The sequence below is a fragment of the Myotis myotis genome, unplaced genomic scaffold, assembly GCF_014108235.1.
Source record: "Myotis myotis isolate mMyoMyo1 unplaced genomic scaffold, mMyoMyo1.p scaffold_m19_p_10, whole genome shotgun sequence".
NCBI classification, from domain to species: domain Eukaryota; kingdom Metazoa; phylum Chordata; class Mammalia; order Chiroptera; family Vespertilionidae; genus Myotis; species Myotis myotis.
In genome coordinates this window covers 63,592,236-63,617,085 of record NW_023416314.1, presented here as the reverse complement: position 1 = coordinate 63,617,085, position 24,850 = coordinate 63,592,236, and the positions used below count along the sequence as shown (strand labels likewise).

The 24,850-nt window shown below is 43.8% G+C and overlaps 1 protein-coding gene across 1 annotated transcript in view; it reads right to left on the bottom strand.

Annotated features, from left to right (window-relative positions):
* The window catches only part of LOC118664983 (oxysterol binding protein), a 35,257-nt gene that overhangs the window by 5,158 nt on the left and 5,249 nt on the right, over positions 1 to 24,850 (bottom strand). Inside the window, exons 3-10 of the mRNA XM_036325758.1 lie at positions 22,970 to 23,220; positions 17,147 to 17,345; positions 16,803 to 16,905; positions 16,452 to 16,506; positions 16,122 to 16,253; positions 11,436 to 11,681; positions 11,026 to 11,146; positions 956 to 1,059 (exon numbers count right to left, since the gene is read on the bottom strand). Of these exons, the coding sequence (XP_036181651.1) occupies positions 956 to 1,059; positions 11,026 to 11,146; positions 11,436 to 11,681; positions 16,122 to 16,253; positions 16,452 to 16,506; positions 16,803 to 16,905; positions 17,147 to 17,345; positions 22,970 to 23,220 (1,211 nt within the window). The remainder of the gene's footprint in view (positions 1 to 955; positions 1,060 to 11,025; positions 11,147 to 11,435; positions 11,682 to 16,121; positions 16,254 to 16,451; positions 16,507 to 16,802; positions 16,906 to 17,146; positions 17,346 to 22,969; positions 23,221 to 24,850) is intronic.

The window sequence follows — 24,850 nt, the reverse complement described above, 5'->3', positions numbered from 1 at the left end:
CATGTATGAGATTATTTCAAATTAAAATATTAAAAAATTAAAAATTAATAAAATATTAACTGAAATGTATCTGCATTACATGAAAAATCTCCTAATTGCTTCTAGCATAATTTATTAAATTGTGCTAAAATTTACAAGGGTTCAATGAAAAAATATCTTAATTCTAAATGATATAATAGAAAATATATAATAGTGCAGTTATAAGCACTTATCTGAAAATAAAAATTTAAAGAAGTGAATTTAAAGAAGGGATTAGCCAAAGAAAATATATGCACAACCCATGGACACAGACAACAGTATGGTGATGGCCAGAGAGAAGTGGGGGGCAAAAGCTGGGTAGAGGGGGCAAAAGGGGGGAAATAGGGACATCCTATATAATAAAAGACTAATATGCACATTGACTGAACGGCAGAATGACCAGTTGCTATGATGCGCACTGGCCACCAGGGGGCAGATGCTCAACGCAGGAGCTGCCCCCTGGTGGTCAGTGCACTTCCATATGGGGAGTGCCACTCAGCCAGAAGCTGGCTCATGGCTGGCCAGCACAGTGGTGGTGGCAGGAGCCTCTCCCACCACCGTGGCAGCACTAAGAATGTCCAACTAACGGTTTAGGGGGCCTAAGCCTTTAGTCGGACATCCCCCGAGGGCTCCCTGGCTGCCAGAAGAATGTCTGACTGCAAGCTTAGGCCTGATCCCCCGGGGAGTGGGCCTAAGTTGACAGGTGGACATCCCCCAAGGGGTCCTGGACTGTGAATGGGTGCAGGCCTGGCTGAGGGACCACCGCGAGTGCACAAATTTTTGTGCACCGGGCCTCTAGTTTATAATAATAATTTGTGGTATAGAAACTCGGGGAGGTTAGGATGGGGCAACTGCCTAAGAGAAATTCCTCAGGAGAAACTGACAAGCCAGTAACAACAGTCTGGGCTTCAGGAACATGTTGGGCATGCTCACTCACCTGATCTATCCACAACTTGCCCACGATAATGTTGTGCACCGTTGTGGTAACTTTCTTCCAAGTGTAGTGGTGGCCAGTTTCCTTGAAAATACAGTGGATGGTACCTGGAAGCAGAGAGAGATATACGAATTAAGCCCAATCTTAGAAAAAAAATAGCAGCATGTTAGCTAGAAAAACAATGGATTTCCTTCTTTCAATATTTCTTACTTTTAAAAGGAAAACAATAAGTTAAAAAGTAATTTATAATCTTTTGTTGTTGTTAATCCTCACCTATTTTTTCCATTGATTTTTAGAGAGAGTGGAAGGGAGGATGAGAGACAGAGAGAAAAGAACTGATGTGAGAGAGACATATCAATTGGTTGCCTCCTGAACTTGTCCCATCCGAGGGCCAGGGATCGAATCTGCAACCGAGATATGTGCCCTTGACCAGAATCAAACCCGCAACTCTTCAGTCTGCAGGCCGATGCTCTAACCCAGGGGTGGGCAAACTTTTTGACTCGAGGGCCACAATGGGTTCTTAAACTGGACCGGAGGGCCGGAACAAAAGCATGGATGGAGTGTTTGTGTGAACTAATATAAATTCAAAGTAAACATCATTACATAAAAGGGTACGGTCTTTTTTTTTTTTCAGTTTTATTCATTTCAAACGGGCCGGATCTGGCCCGCGGGCCATAGTTTGCCCATGGCTGCTCTAACCACTGAACAAAACAGGCTAGGGCAGAATTAATAATCTTTTTTTTTTTTTAATATATTTTTATTGATTTTTTACAGAGAGGAAGGGAGAGAGATAGAGAGTCAGAAACATCGATGAGAGAGAAACATCGATCAGCTGCCTCCTGCACATCCCCCACCGGGGACGTGCCGCAACCCAGGTACATGCCCTTGCCCGGAATCGAACCTGGGACCCCTCAGTCTGCAGGCCGACGCTCTATCCACTGAGCCAAACCGGTTTCGGCTAATAATCTTTTTTTAATAATCTTCTTAAATGATGGAAGCACTGACTGAATTTTTTCACTTGATTTTAAAATTTGTGAATAAAACATAACTGATGACAAATACTGACAACTGATACAGCTTAGCGAGGAAGCAAGAGTGCACAAGCGTAGAAATAAAAAATGAAAGCAAAACCCCCAATCTTTTCTCCACCTGTGACCGCCATACTAGCTGCAAAATGTCTAGGAATTGGTCAAATCTGAACTAACATGTAAAAATAAAATGCATTGTGGAAAGTAGCATACATTGGTAGGTAGTACTGGGGCCAGGCCCTATTTCTTGGTAACTAGCTGTGTGACTTTCAGCAAATCACTTATCTAAGGGCCTTAACAATAAAAAAGGAGTAGCGGATAGAGCTGTGGCTTTGGAATCAGAACTGAATTAAGTTCTGGCTCCACTACTCATTAGATTTGTGACCCAGTGTTGTGTAATAAAGAATTTGTCTGCTTTTTGTCCATGGTTCTGGGAAGAAACCTCTACAACCTTGGAATTTCCCAAGTGATAGCAATATTTTGTTATTCCTGGGGATCCTGAAAGTTTATGTCAAAGAGTCATCACGGTAGGGCCCTAGATAGCTATGCTAACAAGATGGTTCAGGATGAGGGCAGGCCAGAAAGACTAACCATGACTCAGAGTTACCTGATAAAGGCTGGATCTCCCAACCTCCTGGGAATGATATTCCCAGGCCTGGACATTGAGTTCAATCACCAGGCCTATGATTCAGTCAACCACGCCTATATAAATGAAGCCTCTGGACAGTGAAACTTGGAGGCACGTCCTGGTGGGTAAACACATCAACGTGCCAAGAGGGTCATGCTCCCTGATTCCATGGGGAGAGGGCATAGTCTCTATGTTCAGGGCCCTCCCAGACCTCACCCTATGTGTGTCTTCATTTGGCTGGTCCTGATCTGTACCCTTTGTAATAAAACTGTAATAATGAGTATAACATTTTCCTGAGTCCTGTAAGTCATTCTAACAAATTATTGAACTTGAAGGATTCGTGGGATCCCCTGAATTTATAGTCAGTCAGTCAGATGTGCAAGTGGCCTAGGGATCTCCTACTTGTGGCTGACATCTGAAGTGAGGGTTGACTTATTGGAGACTGTACCCTTATCTTATGTGGTTGGTATTAACCTGGGTGGTTAGTGTCAAAACTGCATTACAGTACTACACCCTGGGGATGTTTTTTTTTTTTTATTGCATATAACAATTTCTCTCACACCCACACATAAATTCTGTTAGCTTCCCTGGCCACTGGGGTCTGTGAGAGGGGAAGTCTTCTCCTCCCTTCCCCAGAGGAAGGGCTCCTGAGATGGCCAGACAGAGGGTGGTGTCAGGGCCAGGAGGAGTGTGCCTGTGGCCCTCTTCACTCCTAGTCCAGGGGACCACCCTCTGTACAGTCAGGAGCTGCCGTGGCTGAGCATATGAGTGTGAAAGTGGGTGTCCCCATGCAAACCTGTATGTCTGTTCCCGGCAGGCCCCAAGCAGCAGACGAGTGCGGTGGTTTAGAGCAGAGACTCTGGAGTTAAAATCCCAGTTCTTGTGTTCCAGTTGAGCTCTAGCTGTGTGGCCTTGGGCAAGTTGCCTAACCTCATAACTTGAGACCAAGATTTTTTTTTTTTCTTTTTCTTTTTTTCTTTTTTACTACTAGTTAAGGTATTACAAATGTGTCCTCATCCCCCTCATTAACCCCAACCTCTCCCTCCCCAAGATTTTTTTTTTAAATATATATTTTTTTAATTGATTTCAGAGAGGAAGGAAGAGGGAGAGAGAGACAGAAACATCAATGATAAGAAAATCATTGATTGGCTGCCTCCTGTACGCCCTACTGGGGATCGAGCCTGCAACCCAGGCATGTGCCCTTGGCCGGAATCGAACTTGGGACCCTTCAGTCCACAGGCTGACGCTCTATCCACTGAGCCAAACTGGCTAGGGCCCTGGGGATGTTTTTAACTTTCCTAGGCCTCAGTTTCATCCATCTGTAAATTTGGGGTAATCATATCCTGTGCAGTAAATGTCTGTTTATTTACTCAGTAACATGCTAGACACATAATAAGCACTCAGTGGATATAGTCTCCTCCTATTTCTATGAGGTAATCTCCAATGAATACCAAATCAAAATCAGTTAGTTGTTTGAATAGAGGTGACTGAAAATTCAAAATAATAAAAAAATTTAAAGATATGTACATATATTTTTATTATTTTGAATCATATATATATAAAATAACAGTCAATTCCCTCTGTAACCACTAGTGAAAAGGACACATGTGGCTTGGTGTGCCTTTCTTGCACAAAAGGTTAAAGTATCCCTGGTAGCTGAAGCAGCAGATGATGATGACAATGACACTGACAATAATACTAGCAACTCTGTGAGAGCACTACTGTGAACCAGACACTGTGCTAGGTTCTCCTCATATCCCATCTCACTTCATCTTCACAACCATCTTAAAAATATATCCAAATCTCTTGCTCAACACCTCTCCCACCACCACTGCAGACTAACACACCATCCCCCCTTGCCAGAACCTCTGTAACAACTTCTTTTTGGTCTCCCAGCTTCCACTTTTGCCCCCTTAAAGTCTCTAGTCAAAATAATGTGTTTAAAACATGGCATATCAACTTAACACTGCAAAAAAATCTCTCAATGACTTCCCACTGTATTTCGAACAAAACCCTCTCAACTCATCCATCATGTTCCTCCTCACTCACTCTGAACTACCTACTGTAGCCCTGTTGCTTCTCAAATAGGCTATGCTTGCCCCCAACTCAGGGCCTTTATCTTTCAGGTTCACTCTGCCTGGAAAGCTCTCCCCCAAATCATCTTTTGGTTGATGTAACCTTTTCAGGGAGGATTTCCTTGACCACCCTATCCAAGGAACCACACACAGACACACAGACACAGACACACACACACACACATTTCTCATTTACCCCTATCTCCACTTTATTTTCTTTGTAGATTTGCCACATATAAAGTTATTTATATATTTACTTTTTGTCTACTTAAGAAAAGAATGCAAGCTAAATGAGAGCAAAATGGCTTTTGTTCACCACTGCACCCACAGCACTTAGAATATTTCCTGGCATATAGTGATACTCAGGTAACTGTTGATACTTCAGCTATAAACACTGTTTGTTTCCTGTGGCTGCTGCGACCAATTGACACAACTTAATGGCTTAAAACAACACAATTTATGCTCTTACAAGGTGGGAGCGGGCTAGAAGAGATCAATAGTGGAAAAGCAGGGACATGTAATACTTCCAACAACATAGATTTAACTTAAAATATAATAATAAAAAATATATAAATAAACACAGAGCCATTTCAAATGTATGAAGAGGAAGATAGCCACTTCCAGAATGGTGGAGTAAGGACTTCCATGTATCTGCTCAAAAAATCAACAAGAGTACTAGCAAACATTATCAGAATCAAATATTTTGGATCTCTGAAAATTAAACAAAGGCTTACAATAATTCAAGCAGCATTTATTCAAGACAAATGGCTGAACCTCAGTAAGAAAAATGAGCTACGTGGCAGGCATTTTAACTTGCTCTCTTCCCACCCTCCTCTCACCAGATTGACAGTAGCCTTGATTTCAGCCTAGCAAACATTTCTGGGGAGCCTCACACTTCACCAGTAAGTATGAAGCTCCCTAAAAGCCCCATCTTCAAAACACTGTCATTACCTGGCCATTGTGGTGGTTCCTGGTAAACTCCCACTCACAGGGCTTATCTTTATTTGACCTGACTCAGCGCCTGGTCACCTTGAATAGCCTTTTCCCTGGGTGATTATCAAAACCATCAGTGGCAAGTGATGCTCTAACACAAGAGCTGCCTGAAATGGTGATAAGAGTTGGAGTAGTTGAAGAAATATAGGCCAGAAATTACCCAAAATTGACAAACTCCTTAACCTACACAGCCAAGAAGCTCAATGAACTCCATGTAGGATAAACTCAAAGAGCACACACTGAGATCTATCATAATAAACTATTAAAAGACAAAGACAACATCTAGTAGGTTTGGCTCAGTGGATAGAGCATCAGCCTGCAGACTGAATGGTCCCAGGTTCGATTCCAGTCAAGGGCACATGCCCAGATTGCAGGCTCAATCTCCAGTGTGGGGCATGCAGGAGGTAGCTGATCAATGATTTTCTCTCATCATTGATGTTTCTACCTCTTTCTCCCTCTCACTTCCTCTCTTAAATCAATAAAAATATATTTAAAAAAAAAAAGACAAGGACAAGACAAATCTTGAATCTAAGAAGTGATGTACTACATAGAAGTGCTCCTCAAGAAGATTGTCAGAAACCATGGTGGCCAGAAGGCAGTAGGATGTACATTCAAAATGCTAAAGGTAAAAAATAGTCAAACCAAAAATTCTATATCCAGCAAACATATTCTTATTAAACAAAGAACATAAGACATTCCCAGCTAAACAAAACCTGAAAGAATGCCTAGCTAGCAGGTCTGCCCTTCAAGAAATACTAGTCCTTCAGGCTGAAATGAAAGACAGTAACTTAAATCTACATTGAGAAATAAAAGAGATCAGTAAAGAAAACTACAATCAAACTATATAAAATACGGTACAAATGTATTTTTTGCTTGCAATTTTTTCTTCTATATGAGTTAAAAGACAACTGCATAAAGGAACAGTTATAAAACTATGTTAATATGTAAAAAAAAATACAGTTTGTATGAAAATAAAAGCACAAAGGAGGGGAAAGGTAATGGATCCATATAGGTGGCAAAGTTTTTGTACACTATTGAAATTAAATTGGTATTAACCTGCACTAGATTATTAGAAGTTAACTGTAATACGCAGGATACCCACTATGAAAATATCTTTAAAAATACAGTAAAAGGGGACGCTTTCCCCCTCCCCATGTGGGAGTCTGTACTTGTTCTTTAATAAATTCCACCTTTACTATACAAAAAAAAAAAAAAAATACAGTAAAAGAAATAACAAGGGAACTAAAATGGTAAATTTAAAAAATATCTACTTAATACAAAAAAGGTACTAATGGAGGAATAGAGGAACAAAAAAGACATAGGATGTACAAAAAAATACCAAATAGTGGATGTAATCCTTACCTAATCAGTACTTATAATAAATGTAAATTGATTAAACACTCTAATAAAAAAAACACTTAGAAATTGGGAGAGCAGATAAAAGGGGATATGAAGGGGATTTTTTAAAAGATATTTTTATTGATTTCAGAGAGGAAGGGAGAGGGCGAGACAGAGAGAAACATCATTGATGAGAGAGAATTATTGATAGGTTGCCTTCTACATACCCCCATTGGGGATTGAGCCCCCAATCCAGGCATGTAGCCTGACCAGGAATTAAATTGTGACCCTCTGGTTCATGGGTCGATGCTCAATCACTCAGCCACACCAGCAGGGCTATTCCTATTTTTTAAATATACACACGACCCTCTTAGAGATCCTCAGGTGGCCTCGCAGGTGAAAAATCATATTACAATATGACCCTAGTTCTGAAAATTAGGTGTGAACATCCCAGGTATTTACTACTATTAACTTAATACTTCTGAAATTATTAGCTTCAAAGATAATTAAACAATTAGAACCTTTTTAAAGGTCCCCATAAAAGATCAAGACCAAAAGTGCTTGATCTCCTTTTCATCTAAGAGCCTTTTGCATATTAATCATGAAGTAGCAGAATTAACACTCCAGTTTCTTTTCTCCTTTTGTAATTATAAACATTCCTGGGTTTTTTCCTGGCTAATTTCTAGTTTTCACTATAACTGCCATATTTTCTGTTTCTGAGAGAAAAGGAACTCATAAAAAAAAAAACGAGTGCTGCTGAAACTGGTTTGGCTCGGTGGGTAGAGCGTCGGCCTGTGGACTGAAGGGTCCCAGGTTCGATTCCGGTCAAGGGCGTGTGCCTGGGTTGTGGGCACATCCCCAGTAGGCGATGTGCAGGAGGCAGCTGATCGATGTTTCTCTCTCATCGATGTTTCTAACTCTTTATCTCTCTCCCTTCCTCTCTGTAAAAAAATCAATAAAATATATTTAAAAAAACAACAACAACAACAAAAAAACGAGTGCTGCACTAGCTGGTTTGGCTCAGTGGATAGAGACTCCGCCTGCAGACTGAAGGGTCTCAGGTTCAATTCCAGTCAAGGGTATGTGCTTGGGTTATGGGATCAATCCCCAGTAGGGGATGTGCAGGAGGCAGCCAATCAATGATTCTCTCTCATCACTGATGTTTCTATGTCTCTCTCCCTCTCACCTTCCTCTCTGAAATCAATCCTATCTAATAAAAGAGAAACATGGTAATTGGCGTACGACCGCTACCCTTCCCATTGGCTAATCAGGGCAATATGCAAATTAACTGCCAGCCAAGATGGCGGCCGGCAGCCAGGCAGCTTGAAACTAACATGAGGCTTGCTTGCTTCAGTGACGGAGGACTCCAAAGTTCCCCACCTGCCGCTGCAGGCCTCTGAGCTGCAACTCTAAGCAACTATGTAACAAATATAGAAGCTAAACAAAACCCCAGAAACCTGCTTTAGTCCGCCTGGCTTCAGTCAGCAGGATCACAACATTGTAAGCAAAGGCCAGAAACCTACTTTCAGCAGCGGAGGCCTAAGAGCTGGAGCCAAGCCTCAAAGCTAAAGCTGGCCCAGAATAAAAAAAAAAAAGAAAAAAAGGAGCAGTTGGGAGCTTCAGTCACCCCCAGCCTGAAAACAGCCCTCAGCCCCTCACCCAGACTGGCCAGGCACCCCAGTGGGGAACCCCACCCTGAAGGGGGTGTGACCAGATGCAAACAGCCATCATCCCCTCACCCAGGCTGGCCAGGCACCCTAATGGGGACCCCCACCCTGATCCAGGACACCCTTCAGGGCAAACGAGCTGGCACCCACCCGTGCACCAGGCCTCTACCCTATATAGTAAAAGGGTAATATGCCTCCCAGCACCAGGATCAGCAGAGCCGCGAGGCCTCCCGGCACCGGGATCAGTGTGACAGGGGGCAGCGCCCAAACCCCCTGATCGCCCTGCGGCTCTGTGTGTGACAGGGGGCGGGGCCACAACCTCCCTATCCACCCTGCTCTGTTCGTGACAGGGGAAGGCGCCCCAACTCCCTGATCAGCCCTGCTATGTGCCTGATAGGGGGGAGCTTCCCAACCCCCTGATCGCCCTGCGGCTCTGTGTGTGACAGGGTGCGGCGCCCCAACACCCCCATGCCCCGACGGGCCCTGCTGTGTGTGTGACGGGGTAGAGCCATAACCTCCCCAACGGCCCTGCCCTGAGTGTGAGAGTGGCGGCGCCCCAACCCCCTGATTGGCCCTGCTCTGTGCATGACAGGGTATGGAGCCCCAACCCCCCGATGGGCCCTGCTCTTGAGTGACAGGGGGCAGTGCCCCAACCCCGACTGGCCCCGCTCTGTGCGTGACAGGGGGTGGTGCCGCAACCTCCCCATCGACCCTACCCTGAGTGTGACTGAGGGTGGCATCACAACCTCCTGATCGCCATGCTCTGTGCATGACAGGGGGCGGCGCCCCACCTCCCCAATCGGCCCTGCTCTGAGCCTGACCAGGGGCTGCACCTAGGGATTGGGCCTGCCCTCTGCCACCCGGGAGCAAGCCTAAGCCAGCAGGTCATTATCTCCCGAGGGGTCCCAGACTGCGAGAGGGCACAGGCCGGGCTGAGGGACCCCCCTCCCTCCCTGAGTGCACAAATTTTTGTGCACCGGCCTCTAGTAAAAATATATATTTTTTAAAAAAAAGATGATTGCAGTGCACTAATCAAACACTGCAGCCAGGCTTCCTGGAATATGGAACCAGGACACAGAAAGCCGCAGGAGCTCAGGCAGGTGCTGTCAGATGACTCTATAGAGCTATTTGGTTTCTCTCTGCCTGCTTTGGGTTTCTTTTTATGTAGATCGACATTTGCTCTTCAGCACACACATGGCCAAACGTGGGCTGCTCTAGTTCAACAGAATATGGAGAATCTCTGCTACATTTCCCCTACAATACAGACTCTCTAACATTGTTTATTAGGATTCCTATTCTCAGGCCTGGTCTTCTTGATCTTGGAGCAAAATTAACTTGTCATCCAATAGGATCTTTCATGTTTTGTGTTTGTTTTTAAATCTTCACCCAACGATATTTTTCCATTGATTTTTAGAGAGAGTGGAAGAGAGGGGAAGAGACAGAGAGAAATTTGGATGTGAGAGAAACACATCAATTGGTTGCCTCCTGCACAAGCCCCAACCACAGCTCAGGCCGGGGAGGAGCCTGCAATGGAGGTATGTGCCCTTGATGGGAATCGAACCTGGGACCCTTCAGTCCGCAGGCTGGCACTCCACCTACTGAGCCAAACCAGCTAGGGTATGGATCTTTTAAAATAAAATTTCCTGCCTTAGTCGGTTTGGCTCAGTGAATAGAGCGTAGGCCAAGGACTGCAGTGTCCCAGGTTCGATACCAGTCAAGGGCATGTACCGTGGTTGCAGGCTTAATCCCTGGCCCTGGTTGGAGTGTACGAGGAGAGGCAACCAATTGATGTGTCTCTCTCACACTGATGTTTCTCTGTCTTTCCCCCTCCTTTCCACTCTCTGAAAATCAATGGAAAAATATCCTTGGATGAGAATTAACAAAAATAAATAAAGTTTTCTCTTACCTGGAAGTCAACCTTTACATAAATGATATCTAACCCATCCGATAGAGGAAGAGAGGGTAGAAAGGAGAAGGGGGAGGGATAGCTGAGAAACCGCACCTTGTAGTCACAATATTTTTTATTTACAGAGAGAACTCAATTGCTAGGGTAATGATAGAAACACCAGTTAAGAGATAGAATCTTTTTGTATGTTAAAATTTATATTTTAAAATAGTACTTAAAGATGCATTAAATATAGCTAAGAAGACAAAAAATGTATAATTGGATAGGTCCTTAAAACCTCATGCCTCCTCACTCAATCAACAGCTGAGACGTTAAATGACTTGTGTAGAGCTAGCAATAAGGTTCAGGGCCCAAATCAGACTTTCAGTCTCCTGACTCTACCATGCCAGAGGTTCCTTATTCCGGGCGCACTAGTTCTTACAAAGATGGTGGCCTTACCAAGTGGCATAATGGAGAGGTATTTGCCTCGAAACTTGCTGGTGATTTTGATTTCCTGACGCAATGTCCAGCCATTTTTTGACTCAGCATGGTGTGCAGCAGCCGGGGGATGATGACTCACCTTGAAGAAATCAGTGATTCAAATTAAGAAGAAAGGAAGGAAAAGGAGAAGGTATTACCTAGTAACTGGTGGTGAACACCCGAAATTCATACTTGCCATTTTTACACTTATACCAGCGTAGAAGCCTGAAGGAAAAAAAGGCAGTGTGGGATGACAGGGACTGGAATTTCTGCAAACACAACACCAGGGGAGTGGTGGTGGGGGGAGGGGAGCGGAGGGGAGGAGCAACCAACAAATCATGCCTTTCTTAAAAAAGAAAAAACGTATCACCACCCCGAGGCACCTTTACCTGCTCACAGATGGATCGGAACCCGTTCTCTTCTAATCGGTCTAGTTCAAAAGTCTCCCCAAGGAGTGGGTTGAATGGCTTGCTGGTACGGGAGACAGTAGTGGAGTAGGAAGACACGGTGAAAGCTGCAACATAACAGAGCTGTTCTAGAGAGTTCTCACATTTTGCAGCTCGATCTAACAGCTCATGGTATTCCAGATCTTCAGTAAGGCGCTGAAGCATGGATAAGGGTTCATTAAAGTTTACCTGTCAGGAGAAAACAGATATAAAAACTTTGCCCACACATCTATTGGAGACAGATTAATTTTTCTGCAGGTGGAGAAACATACTTAGTTGTCATGGTGATAAAGCGAATCACTAGGAAGAGGCCTTTGCTCGGTAGAACAACTCTAAGACCTAACCTGGAAGCAATCCATTCTCCCTAGTCAACTGTTCATGTCAGTGAGTGGTATACACCACCTTTTCATTTACTATAAACTCTTTGCGATGGGAACCATGCCTCCTGTTCATCACTGCATATGCAGTTACCAGTGCCTCACACAGGAGACTATCATCAAAATAGGTAATGAATGAATAAAAGAGGAAATGTATTTTAGCACAAGTATACCCAAAGAGGAAATTAGGTATTTAACATTGTTGAGGGAGGAAAGAAAGAGTAGTAATTTTTAAGTATAGGCATGTCTTGGCTAGTGAAACAAAAACATTACAAAAGTTAGCTTTTACTCCTGGACCAGATGATCTCTAAGTATCGGTTCAGTTCTTCATCAGGCCAGGATTCTGAGTTCTTAGCCCTGAGGCTGGACAGTTGTTTTCTTGGACCTGGAGTGCTCTTAATGGGACTTAGAGCCAACTTAGGGCACTCAACCACTGAATATCTGTGTATTTCTGCTGGGGAGAAGACAGATGTTCATTCACCTGAGCATTCACTTACTCATTCCACAAGTATTTATGGAGCCCTCATGTGCGTCAGACCCTATGCTACTCACTGGGTGTAGAGAAGGGAACAAAAGAGACACTGTCTCCCCAGTATCCGCCTTAAAAACAGCATTACTGTCTAAACTGACTGGGATTTAAGATGACATTAGTTATTTTTAAAAATGCTATACAAAAACAAAAAAACAAACCATTTCAGCTTCTAGGCTAGCCCATAAAGCTTACTTAATCTGCAATACAGCTGAATAGGCCTGGATATCACTAGCTGGAGTTCTGAGTCCAGGGAACAGAAGAAGGAAAAAAAATTCCTTTCTAGTGAATAGAGCTGGCCTACAGCAACATTTCTGTTAAACCAAACCAAAACACTCTTCTTTACAGTCCATCTCTTTTTCATCTTTGTCCAGCCTCCTACCTCCCAATCCCTGAGCCTGATTAGACTCCCCTCATATTTACTGTCCTCCCGATTATAAAACATCTTGTAATTTAAAAATTACATATGAAGCCCTAGCTGGTTTGGCTCAGTGGATAGAGTGTCAGCCTATGGACTGAAAGGTCCTGGGTTCAATTCCAGTCAAGGTCACATACCCAGGTTTTGGGCTCAATCCCCAGTAGGGAGCATGCAGAAGGCAGCGCATCAATGATTCTCTCTCATCACTGATATTTCTATCTCTCTCCCTCTCCCTTCCTCTCTGAAATCAATACAAATATATTTTTAAAAAATTACATATGAAGGAAAAAATTTACCTGAAATGCCATCAGCCAAAGATAACCATTACTTGATAACCATTAATATTTTTATGTTGTTTCTATGTATTTGTACATGTCTAGGTAGTATACTAGAGCCTGCTTTTTCTCGGAGGAATATACCAAGCACTTCTCTGTGAAAATTTCCCAATGAAGACAGAGCCATGGGACCAACATTAGAACACTGCTCTTATAGGAAGTAGAATCTACCCTCCCTCAACAAATAGCACCACTCTCCAAAGTCACCCTTTTGGCCCTGACAGAAGAGCACTGTGACAAGAAACATGCACAACAAGAGGGGGACAGACTGACAGAGCTTCCATCTTCCAAGGTGCTGATTAACTATGCCAACAAAATTTCTCATTGGCAAAATTTCAGGTGACACTAAGTAATATTTCCCGACATTCAGAACTGGGGGTGGGTGGTATCCTCTCCAAATGGCTAAAAGACATCTGAGCACTGCCTGAGACTAGAATCATTGCATTCTTAAGCTATCATTGCTTTTCACACATACACAACCCTGGCCCTGAACTGTTCCTGGAACCATAGTTTCTCTAAAAGTACCAAGTTTTTTATATCAGTCATTTTATCCCTTGGAGGCCTAATAGAAAAACAAACGAATCTGTGAATTTTAAGTGGAAGGAAGCAGAGAACTGGTAGCAGAGAATTGGTTATATAGCTGATGGACAGTTGGGCAGCCCAAAAAGACAAGCTGGAGATGAGTAACAGCAGGGACAGAGAAAAGCAGTGGTGTTACTGTGGTCCAGAGCCTGAGGCATCAGGCAGAAGCTAAGACCCCTGTAAGTACCTTGGAGTTTCTCCCTACTCCAAACTCCTCCTGGTACCTGGCACTGGTGGAGCTTCCGTGCCAGCAGACACAGAAGTCCGAGCAACATCCTAGGGGGACCAGCTTTCCTATGACACAGCACAGGGCAGGGCAGGGCGAGGACTAGACCTGGAAGCAAACAGGTACAGGACTGCACATTCCTAGTGGCAAAGTCAACAAGGAACTAATGGTAAAGGAGGACGGGGAGGTCACCTGCACTCGGAAGTGGTTTCTAAGCAGGGTCTGCGTTTCCAAGGCTGTGGAGACCTGCCTCTCCAGGGCACCTTCCCAAGGCGCTTCCTTCAAGGCACCAGACAAGTGGGGCATCTTTTTAGGCCCCCAATAAACCAGTTATTTTGTTTCACTCAAGGCCTTTTCTGGAGGTCAACATTTTTCTAACAGAAATCATACACACTTACATATAAATTTATTTGTTTTCCAAGATCCAGTTAACTAACCACTTCAACATTTGCTAAACAGTGTATGTGCTAGGTACTGGGGAAGCATCAAGGTTACAAAGACAATAAGACAGAGTCTCTGTCCATGAGGAACGCAGTCCATGGTCACTGGTCAATAAGCCCCACGAGGGGAGGAGAATGCTCTCTGTATTTCTGTATGCCACGGGCCTGGCTATGGGTAGAACCTGCAGCCACTCTCCACTATCTATTCTTCCCTCCTTCTACAAGTAGTAGAACCCCCAATTTTTAACTAGGTTATGCTACCAAAAATAGTCTTCATTGCCAGCCTCTTCCCCAGCTAGCTGTGGCCACATAACTAAGTTCTGGCCAAAGAGATTGAAGTGCAAGGGTTTATGCAATTTCCAGGAGCAAGCCCTTCTTTTCTTTCCTTCCTGCTGGCTGGAATGAGACCCTGAAGGCCCACATTGGAGCAGTCACGTAGGACCTAGAAACGGAGGCCACAGGCGGCAGAGCAAGAGGACAGAAAGAGCCTGGTCTGGACACTGCAGAGCACAGTACCAGCCCTGAGCCACCTACTTCCTGACTTTCACATGACATGAGATAAGCTAATATTTGTTTAAGGCAGGGGTTGGCCAGGCTCTTTCTGAAAAAGGTAAAATAACAAATATTTAAGCTTTGAGGGCCATATGGTCTCTATCACAATCATTCAATTCTGCTCTTGAAGGACAAAAGCAGCCACAAGAAGCAATCGAATAAGTGTCACTGTGTTCCTATAAAACTTTATAGACACTAACATCTAAATTTCATATAATTATCACGTTATGAAAAATTATCCTTCTTTTAATTTTTTCAGTCATTTAAAAACATAAAAACTGAAATTTATATAATCTTATTAACCAATGTCATTCCAATAAATTTAAACAAGCAAGTGATATACACTGCCCAGACATAAACGATAGAACCTGAAGCACAGGAGAGGTAACATCTCACCCTGACCAGATGCATGGATGAAACTGTGCTGAAACCTGAAGAAAAGGGTATTTATTAAAAAAAAAAAAAAAAAGTGGCAAGGGTGGGTGGGAAGCTGTTGAAATTTCGAGCAGAAAGAGCAGTGTGTGCAAATGCCCCGCGGGAAAAGACAAGAGGCCTCCGAGTACCTGAAGGGAATTCCTAATGACCAGAACACCTGATGTGTGAGCACAGCTTGTGCTCAGGGAGGAAGCAGCAAGCCCACCAAGGAATCTGGTGTACTCTCAAAGCCACAGAGGTCTAGTGAAGGACTTTCAGCTAAGGAGTGACATGACCACATAGTCAACAAAAAGATCACTTTGACAACAGTGTGGACAGGCTGGAAGAGGGCGTAATTGGAGACAGGGAAGTCAGCCCAAACATCATGGCAATGGTCCTCACCTGCTTGGTTGAACTGCTTTTGTTTCTATGCTCCCCAAACATTTGTATGCACAGTACTTCAAACAACACTATCATAGGAAATATCTTCATGTTTGTCTCCTTTAAACCGCATATTTTTTGAAAATAGAGACTATTATCTTTGCATGGCTAGCATAGGAATCTGCTCTTAAATAAACTACTGACACAATGCATCTGATTCTAGGTGATCTGGAACACACCAGATCCACAGCTCACACTGGAGCAGATCACTGTAAGGGACAAAGGGTAACAAAGACCATTGCACAGATTGCCACAGCCGTGGGAGGGACCGTCACAGCAGCTCCCTTCCACTGAAGCCTGGTGTAAGAACCTCACCGGCATGGGGATCTTAGAGAGTTCTTTTCCGATGCAGTTCTTCATGATGCTCCACAGATTGAGACTATAGTTGGGTTTGTATGGTATTTTAGTTCTCTTTTCCTTCTTGGTCTCTTCCAGTTGATGCTTGTACTAAGAACAAAACAAAGCCATTCAATCTCCCACAAAGAACAGAAACCCAGTATTATAACCTTCCCTTCCCCCATGCTAAAAAGAATTTCTAAAAAAACAACAATCAGTACTTTCTGTTTCTCTTGGTGCGTTACAAGCAAATCCTTGAGAATCACACCTCAAGTCCCTCACTTCAGATAACTCCCAAATAAGAGTTACCTGTTCATCAAGGCTGATGTCACTGCTGGCTCCACTGATGTTGCTGCCAGTACGTCTACACGGATGGGAAATGTATGAGAATTAGAACAAAGACCAGAACTAGAGTTTGGTCCTCGCCATTCTTTACAAAGCAGAATGCTAAGCATGCTGCACAAACTTAATGGGTGATCGAATGACACGTAGAATAAAATATGTCTGAACTTAAAACATCTCTGGTCAGGTAAAAAAGCTAACAGTTTCCACTTACTCAAGGAAAAGGTCCTAGATCTCAGTATGATACTCCCCTTGAAGCATTTCTAACCTGTGGATGGTCAGATACGTTTATTCTTATCAGGATCAAAGATAACTTACTTGTGGCCCAAATTTTCAGGCATGGTGATGATCTCAGGAGCATCAAAAAATTCATTCTCATCATCCTCATCACTCATGTCTCCTTTGCCGGAGCAGCACTGATCTGCAAGGAGAAAAGCCTTGTTTATTTACTTTGGTCAAAACGTGGCTCAGCAGGATTTTAAATACGAGTCACAAACAAAGCAACAGGTGGTAGAAAGCAGTGGAAAAGACAGAGGAAATCCGTGGCACCAATTGCATTTCACATGAGTCACTGATTCCGGAGAACTTGGAGTTCTTCTACCAACTGCAGAAAACGCCCTGGCTCCACTCAGAACAGGCTACCCAGAAGCCCAGCTTCTTACCTTTGCCTGGACCCGCACTGCCAGAAGGGTGTGCCGGCAGCACCGTGGCTCCTCGGAAAGCCCTCTCCAGATGGTTATGCTGCTTTGCCAACTGCTCCAAGGTCTCCTCCAGCCGGATCCTCTGGTCTCGCTCATACTGCAGTGACTTCTGCCATTTTTTACTATGGGTCTGGGCTAACGTAAGAAAATCTCTACAAGCCTGTAGGGGAAAAGAGTTAATAAGTGTCACTCAACTAATCAGAGACACCCCTCAGGTCCTGTGAACCCATTCTGGGAACTTTACAGGCAGATTACAAAGGCAGACTTTCCCTGTTAATCCCCAGTAGCAGGGACAGCCAGCTCCAAGAGGCAATGAAGGTCGACTCCAGAAAACAAAATGAGCATGGTTGTCACGGTTCTTTCATATTTTCCTGGTCATGAGGACTAACCAAATGCCAAGGGAGCAATAAACCTAGACAAAGTATTTGTGGCAACATCACAGAGGGCAGCTATGTGAACTACACCGAAAAAAAAAAAATCTATCGACTGAAAGAAAGAGGAGGAAAAGCATAGGACTGTTTTCAATAAATTCTCCACTAAACCCAAGTCACCTAAAGCTGAAGAATTCAGGCACTGAGAGTAGAGCATCTGCACTGAATTGACCAAATATGGGGACACTGACTTTGTTTTTATTTTGGTCACTAAGAGAAACAACTGACCATAAAAATTAGAAGCCTACCTGAGGAATCAAAGGAAGGCTCTAGAGACAAAACACAAATCCTGATCAGATCACTGGCTCCCTGCTGGTACTGGGACCAAATCAAAATCACTGGTTATGAATATAAAGGACCCTTCACAGGTTACCACCTGCTTTTTATCCTCCTCGCCAGGCTCCTGGTGATTCCCATTTCCTGGAGCGACATATTTCTGTCAGGCCTGCCTAAGTATCATAGCATATGCTATTCGCTGTGCTTAAGAATGCTCTCTCCTCCCCCTTTTCTCTACTTGGCCAAGACCTCTTCATTGTTTCAGATCTATGGCAAATGTTTTTCTTCTGTGACACTCCTCCACCCCCCAGTCGCTTAAGCACCCAGTCTCTTCTGTACATTTCCACAGCACTTGGCACACACCTCTATTCTATACCAGCCACAGCAGCCGCATGACTGATGTACAGTATATCCAGATGTATCATACACAACTTGAAGACACAATTTATGGTTAATTCATATACTTATCTTCAGCTCCTTAGTAGCTTTGTACATAGTAGGAGCCTGATAAAGTTTGCTTCATAAATAAATAAAGCAATGTATATTTAAAATTAAATGCCCTGTTCTAGAGAAACTATAAGGTAAGTAAAATTTCTCCACCCATGGTTTCGATTATTGCCTCTAGGCTAAATGACTGTGAAATCAGTAATTCCAGCTCTGTGCTCATGGAGCTTTCAGACCAGAATATCCAGTTGCCTATTCAGTGGCTCAAAGTAATCTTAAAATCTGTGGGTCCCAAAGTGAACTCACCATGTTCCCTTTCTGACTCTGCTTCTCCCTCGGTGTGCCCCATGGCACAATCATTCCAGGGCCCTTCCACGTACCCAAGGCAAAAAACCAAGCCACATCCTTGATTCTGAGTTTTTAGTACCTCCCACATCCAACTATCTAGTCCTATCAATTCTTCTTTAATGTTTCTGGAATTGCATACTTCTTTCCATCCTCCATACTCAGAGGCAGAACATACACTGGAGTTGGGTTGTTGGGGCTCTAATCACAGCTCCATCTCACTATCTAGCTATATGGAACTCTAGGCAAGCAATTTAACCTCTCTGTGCTTCATCTTCCTGATCTGTAAACAAAAAGTAACAACAGTAACTACCTTAACCATTTGTACGCCATAAGCATCTATAGACGCAAGCAGCAGACCTTTTTTAATTGAATTCAAAATATTGTGGTAGTTAACTGGTTAAAGAGTTGCAGCTTTATATATAAAGCATTTAGAACCAATATGGCTCACAGTAAGCATTCAACAAGGTGTCAGCTATTATACTAAGTCTGCACCAAAATCGATCTTAACCTCTTTTAATGCACTACTACCAAACCCAGTTAGTATGATCTGCACCTCATCTTCTCCACACTCAATTCCTTTCCAGTCTCATCTCTAACTGCTACTTGCTCCACTAATAATCAATTACCAGCAGTTCCCAGACTTTGGAAAGAAGGAGGAATCTGCTTAGGCCACACCTCTACCTGGATCAACTCTTCTCTTTCACTTCCTTTTAATAATATTGATCACAACTAATATTTAGTGAGACACAATTACATCAAACATTTGCTGAACACTTTATATCAATCTACATATATAAAACCCTAATATGCAAATAGACTGAACTGTGGAACAACCCAACAACCGGTCACTATGATGTGCACTGACACCAAGGAGCACACGCAGAACATGAAGGGCATCGGCCACGGCGGGATGGTGGAGCAGGTGAGTGGGGGCACCAGACCAAGGCGGGGTGCTGGTCGCTGTCATTGGGGCGAGCCTCTGGTGATTACTGAAAATTCTTTGCTCTCACATGCTGCGGTCCCGCTGGGCACTTGCACCTGCACCTGCTGCCGGCACCAGAGTTGCTGCTCGACCCGCTGCCGGTGCCCAGCGCCAGCCCCAATTACTCGGTGCTGTCAGTGGGTGCAAGCGGTGGCTGCTGGTCCCAATCGCCCCTCAGGGCTTCTCCACCTCCCCTGCTCCTGAGGAGCAATCGGGGCTGGCAGCCGCCACTCACACCCACTGCCGGTGATGGCCCCGCTCGCACCTGCTGCCAGTGCCAGAGCTGCTGCTCACACCCGCAGCCGGCCCTGATTGCCCCTGAGAGCTTCTCCACCTCCCCCTGCTCCTGAGGGGCAATCGGGGCAGCAGCTGCTGCTCACACCTGCTCACAGCATCGCTCCACTTGCACCCGCTGACGACACATGGTGAGCGGGGCCGGCGCTGTCAGCACATGGGAGCGGTGGTGGGAGGGACCAGGCAGGGGCGCGGAGACCCACCCCTGTGCCCACCGCAGCCTCACGACCCACAATTCCTTTCAAGGTGCACGAATTCATGCACTGGACCCCTAATTATCTAATAAAAGCCTTTCAACAACTTTGTGAGAAGCTTACTAGTATAGTCATCATTTACCAAAAAGGAATTGAGGTACAGAGGAAGTAGGTTGCCCCAGGCTATATAGTTAACCAAGGCAGCTGAACTTAATTGCCTTTTTCTTTTTTAAAAAATATATTTTTATTGACTTTAGAGAGGAAGGGAAAGGGACAGAGAGAGAAATATCAATGATGAGAGAGAATCACTGATCCAATGCCTCCTGCATGCCCCCTATTGGAGAACAAGCCCACAACCCAGGCATGTGCCCTAACTAAGAATCAAATCATGACCTCCTGGTTCATAGGTCATCACTCAACCACTGAGCCACGCTGGCCGGGCTAACTGCCTTTTTTCATAGGCAGGCTCTCTTTGGTCTTTCAGAATTCAGCTGAATTCTAATTCTATACGCTATATCAGCAGCCTGTGCTCATTTCTGTCATGACTTGTCACAGTCCTACTGATCTGGTAACTTCTCTGTCCCCTCATCAGAGAGTAATGTTCCTGAGGGCAGGGACCACACCCACATCTGTGTTTTTGGTGTTTTTTTTAAAAATATATTTTATTAATTTTTTTACAGAAAGGAAGGGAGAGGGATAGAGAGTTAGAAACATCGATGAGAGAGAAACATCGATCAGCTGCCTCCTGCACACTCCCACTGGGGATGTGCCCGCAGCCAAGGTACATGCCCTTGACAGGAATCTAACCTGGGACCCTTTAGTCTGCAGGCCAATGCTCTATCCCCTGAGCAAAACTGGTTAGGACTGTGTGTGTTTTTTTAATTTATTTTTTTATTGTCTAAAGTCTTACTTATGCCCACATCTGTCTTATATTCCTTAGCATAGTGCCTAGGAGACAAAAGGTACGAAATAGATGTCCACTTAATTAGCAAACGGATATACTAACAGTGTCAAACTTAATCCCCTGCTTAGATTCACTTTGGTAGTAAAAAAAAGCTACAGCCTACGAAACTGAGTAAAATGTATTCTTCCTTTGGGATAAAAGCCCCTTCAGGGATGTGATGTGCTAATACTGTAATTTCCAACATGCATATTACACTATAGGCCTTGCCACTATCACCTAAAAGGTATAAAGGAAAGACAGTGATAAAAAACACATTTTAAGCAATAACCAGCTATGAAAGGGGTACAGGCAGTGCACTAGGCGAGAACAGAATAAAACCCAACTTCCCCCTGACTCCCAAGCAATCATTCCCTGTAACACAACTTAGGGAAGAACTGCCCCGAGGAACAAAAATGAGCACAGTTTCAAAAGTAAAGTGTAAACTAAACTTTCAGTTTTATGAGAAATTTTTTAATCAAGAGGTGTTTTATTTAGCAAATTTTTCACATCTAGAGTAGAAAAAAATTGTCATGGAGTAGGATGCTCACCTGACAAGGATAAGAGGTGACATTCACTACCAGGAGACTTGGGTCTGAGTTGTTCTATTACTTATTCACTATTAATTGGACTGTATGACTTATGAGGACCAGCAGAGCAGGTGTCATTAAGAAGTGCCACAGTCTGGAGAATGAGCACACGACTAGACCTGAGAAACACAGCATCAGTGCTGATGTGCAGAGTCCTGGAGACAGCTGACCTTCCTGCAGTGGACAAGACAACTGTCCTTTCTACCTTCTGTGAGTCAGAGCTCTGAAGATGAGAAAAATTAAACTTCCCCTTTGTCACTGGGAAGACCTTTGATCTCTAGGAGCCACTCAAGAGCCACACTAGTTCTAAAATGTCTTATTACCACTCCCCCAACAAGGGAAAATCTGGCCCTAGTGAAGTAATTTCATCCTATTTAATAAGGGAAGAAAATAAACAACAACCCTGCATAAGCCTTTTCTCACAGAGTCCCCTTCTCACTTATATTATGAAATGTCTTCTAGGGTTTGTTCTCAAGTTGAAACTGCTAAAACAACCTGCCAGGTGAGAATCGGTTACCAATAGAGGAAAAACAGCACTGCTTAAACCAAGTATTCATTGCATACCGATCGCCCAGGATCTGAAATATATCACTAATGCCCATGGGGCTTTGGCTTCATCTAAAGCCTTGCAGCCAAGCAGCAGAAGTACCCCAAACCAGTAACAGCCACTAAGACAGAAGTCACGAGGAGGCAGAGAGGTGGCCCCTTCTTTTTAAACAAAAGTGCCCAAAGCTGAGTGTTATTGTCTTACCACCCAAAATTACCCTTGAAATCAAGGAGTAAAGATGGAATAACTACTATTATAAAGCTCTCACTTGATCCAACCCCCATTTACCACACCGTGGGTGAGAATGCATTAGCAACACAGGGATCAGACTTCAACTTAAAGCTCAAAGAACTTGACAATGGAGGGGCCCATGAGATCTTTTAGTTCCAACAGATAGATCTAGCTCAAAATAAATAAAACCACAATTCAGAGAGTTACAGAATGCAATTAACATCACCATCAGATGTTCTGCTGGTGCCAGAAACAGGGCTGGAACTATGGATTCCTAACTAACTCCAGCAGCATCCTCCTGACCATTTGAGCAGAGCAGGAAAGTCATTCCATCTGTTCACCCCATTCTATTTCATGCAACAAACAATGTAACTTAAATCCCTCGAGCCGCAAAGCAGGACCTAATGTCCTGTACTTTATCAATTACAATTTTCTGGCATTTTGGAAGAATTACATTTTGAAAGAGGGAAAGGACAAAAAAGCCACACAGGCACCATCTGCACTTACGTTGATCATGGCATTGGATGTGATCCTGAAGAGTGTGGCCCGTTCGTTGACCTGCTTGATCTTCTCGTTGCTCTCAGCAGGCAGCCTCAGGGACTCCAGCTCACTGAGGGAGCGCTGCAGCGCGGTGCCGTGCTTGGCTATCAGGTCATTGCATGTGCTCAGGTCCTCCACTTTGCTGGACAGGGTCCGAAGGGTATTCTGCAGCTCTGTTTTGTCAGTTTGTGAGACAGACTCTTCATCTCCTGACTCATCTGCAGAAGCAAAAGGTAACTTACATGATTCCAGGCCCAGAAGTGAGAGCCTGAACCCTGCCAACTCTGCCCACAACCAAACTGACACTCCTCCCATTGTGCGTTCTGACCACCCGACAGCTTGCCATTACCAGACTTCTCCACAGTGTGGTCCACAGCCCACCTGCATCACAAACACCTGGAGTTCTTCTTATAGGTGTACTCACTGGCCCCACCCCCAGGGACTTTGATTTGGCTAGTGTGAGGTAAGGTCCAGAAACTTGCATTTCGAATAAGCCCCCGAATAAGCATTCGAATAATTCTGATGCACACTGAAGTTTCAGAACCTAGAGATCAGGATGGAAAAGCTAACTGGCTCCTGGGGTTAGGTATGAATTACTGAGCCTTTACACTTTAGCATGAGGGTTCCAATCCAGCCCCAGCTGATTATTACTGCAAATCCACTATCACTTGTTAGGTGTTCGGTAGGCCCTGTATGACATGGGCTGAGAATCACAGTCTAGCTCCTTATAAACAAAAGATTAATTAATTTATTTGTCTTTTCTGAAGAGGAGAAGAAAATAAAAAAATTATCTTTTCTGACATTAGAGCAACATTGCACTGAAATCAATGCAAGGTCTTCTGTTAAATGACTCTCCAATAATAAGTCAAGCAGACAGCTATGTTGTACCTCTCGCTACCAAATCTGTACTTAATACTTTTGTAACTGCAAAGTGTTTCTCCAGCAGTGGCACCTCTTTTGGGCAGGGAGCCAAACATCAGCACTAAAATCAAAACAAAAGAAGTAAGGAAAGACCTAACGCACCTGCTAGGCCGAGAGGCAGGGCCAAAATGAAAACATAGCCTGTTACCAGAATGTTTACAAAGCAGTGAACTTTCCTTTCCCTGCCTAGATAATAAATATGGTATGGGAAACGACAGGGGATAAGAAAAACAACACGTGAACACAAGTCAGCAGATGACCATCTTGGTCAGCTCCAAGTGAACAAGCTCAGTATGCTTAAACTATCAACATCTATGGGGGAAATCCTACCATTTTCCTTGAAGAAAAATACAAAGATTATCAGATTGCTCTTTTTCAATGAAACTAAGGTAGCAAAATGAAGATGTTTCATAGAAAATGTCACATAAAATGTTTTTGGCAGTCTACGAAGATTGTTTCAACTCCACTAACAAATAGCTAAGGAGAAGTCAGGAGAAAATTAAAAAGTAAGATAAATACAAATTGTCAGTTGTAATAATCCTAAGAGTGATCTAGCAATAAAATAATCATTTCTCATAATTGTAAGATAGTCAATTGGCATTAAAACCCAAAGGATAACTGTTTATGCCTGTATGTCATAAACCTCAACCTCAGCAATCCTGGCATTTGGGCCAGATAGCTAACTCTTTGTTGTGGGTGGCTGTCCTCTGCATTGCAACAGCTTCAGTGGCCTCCTTGGCCTCTACTCACTACAAGCCAATAGCACCAGCACCTCTCATCTGGGACAAGAAAATGGCTCCAGACATTGCTGAGTGTCCCCTGTAAGGCAGAACTGGCCTCACTTGAAAACCATCTCTCCAGGAGAAACACTGCATGATGGACCAGAGACATCTAGGTGATAGTTGATAATTAAATGACAATGAAGGA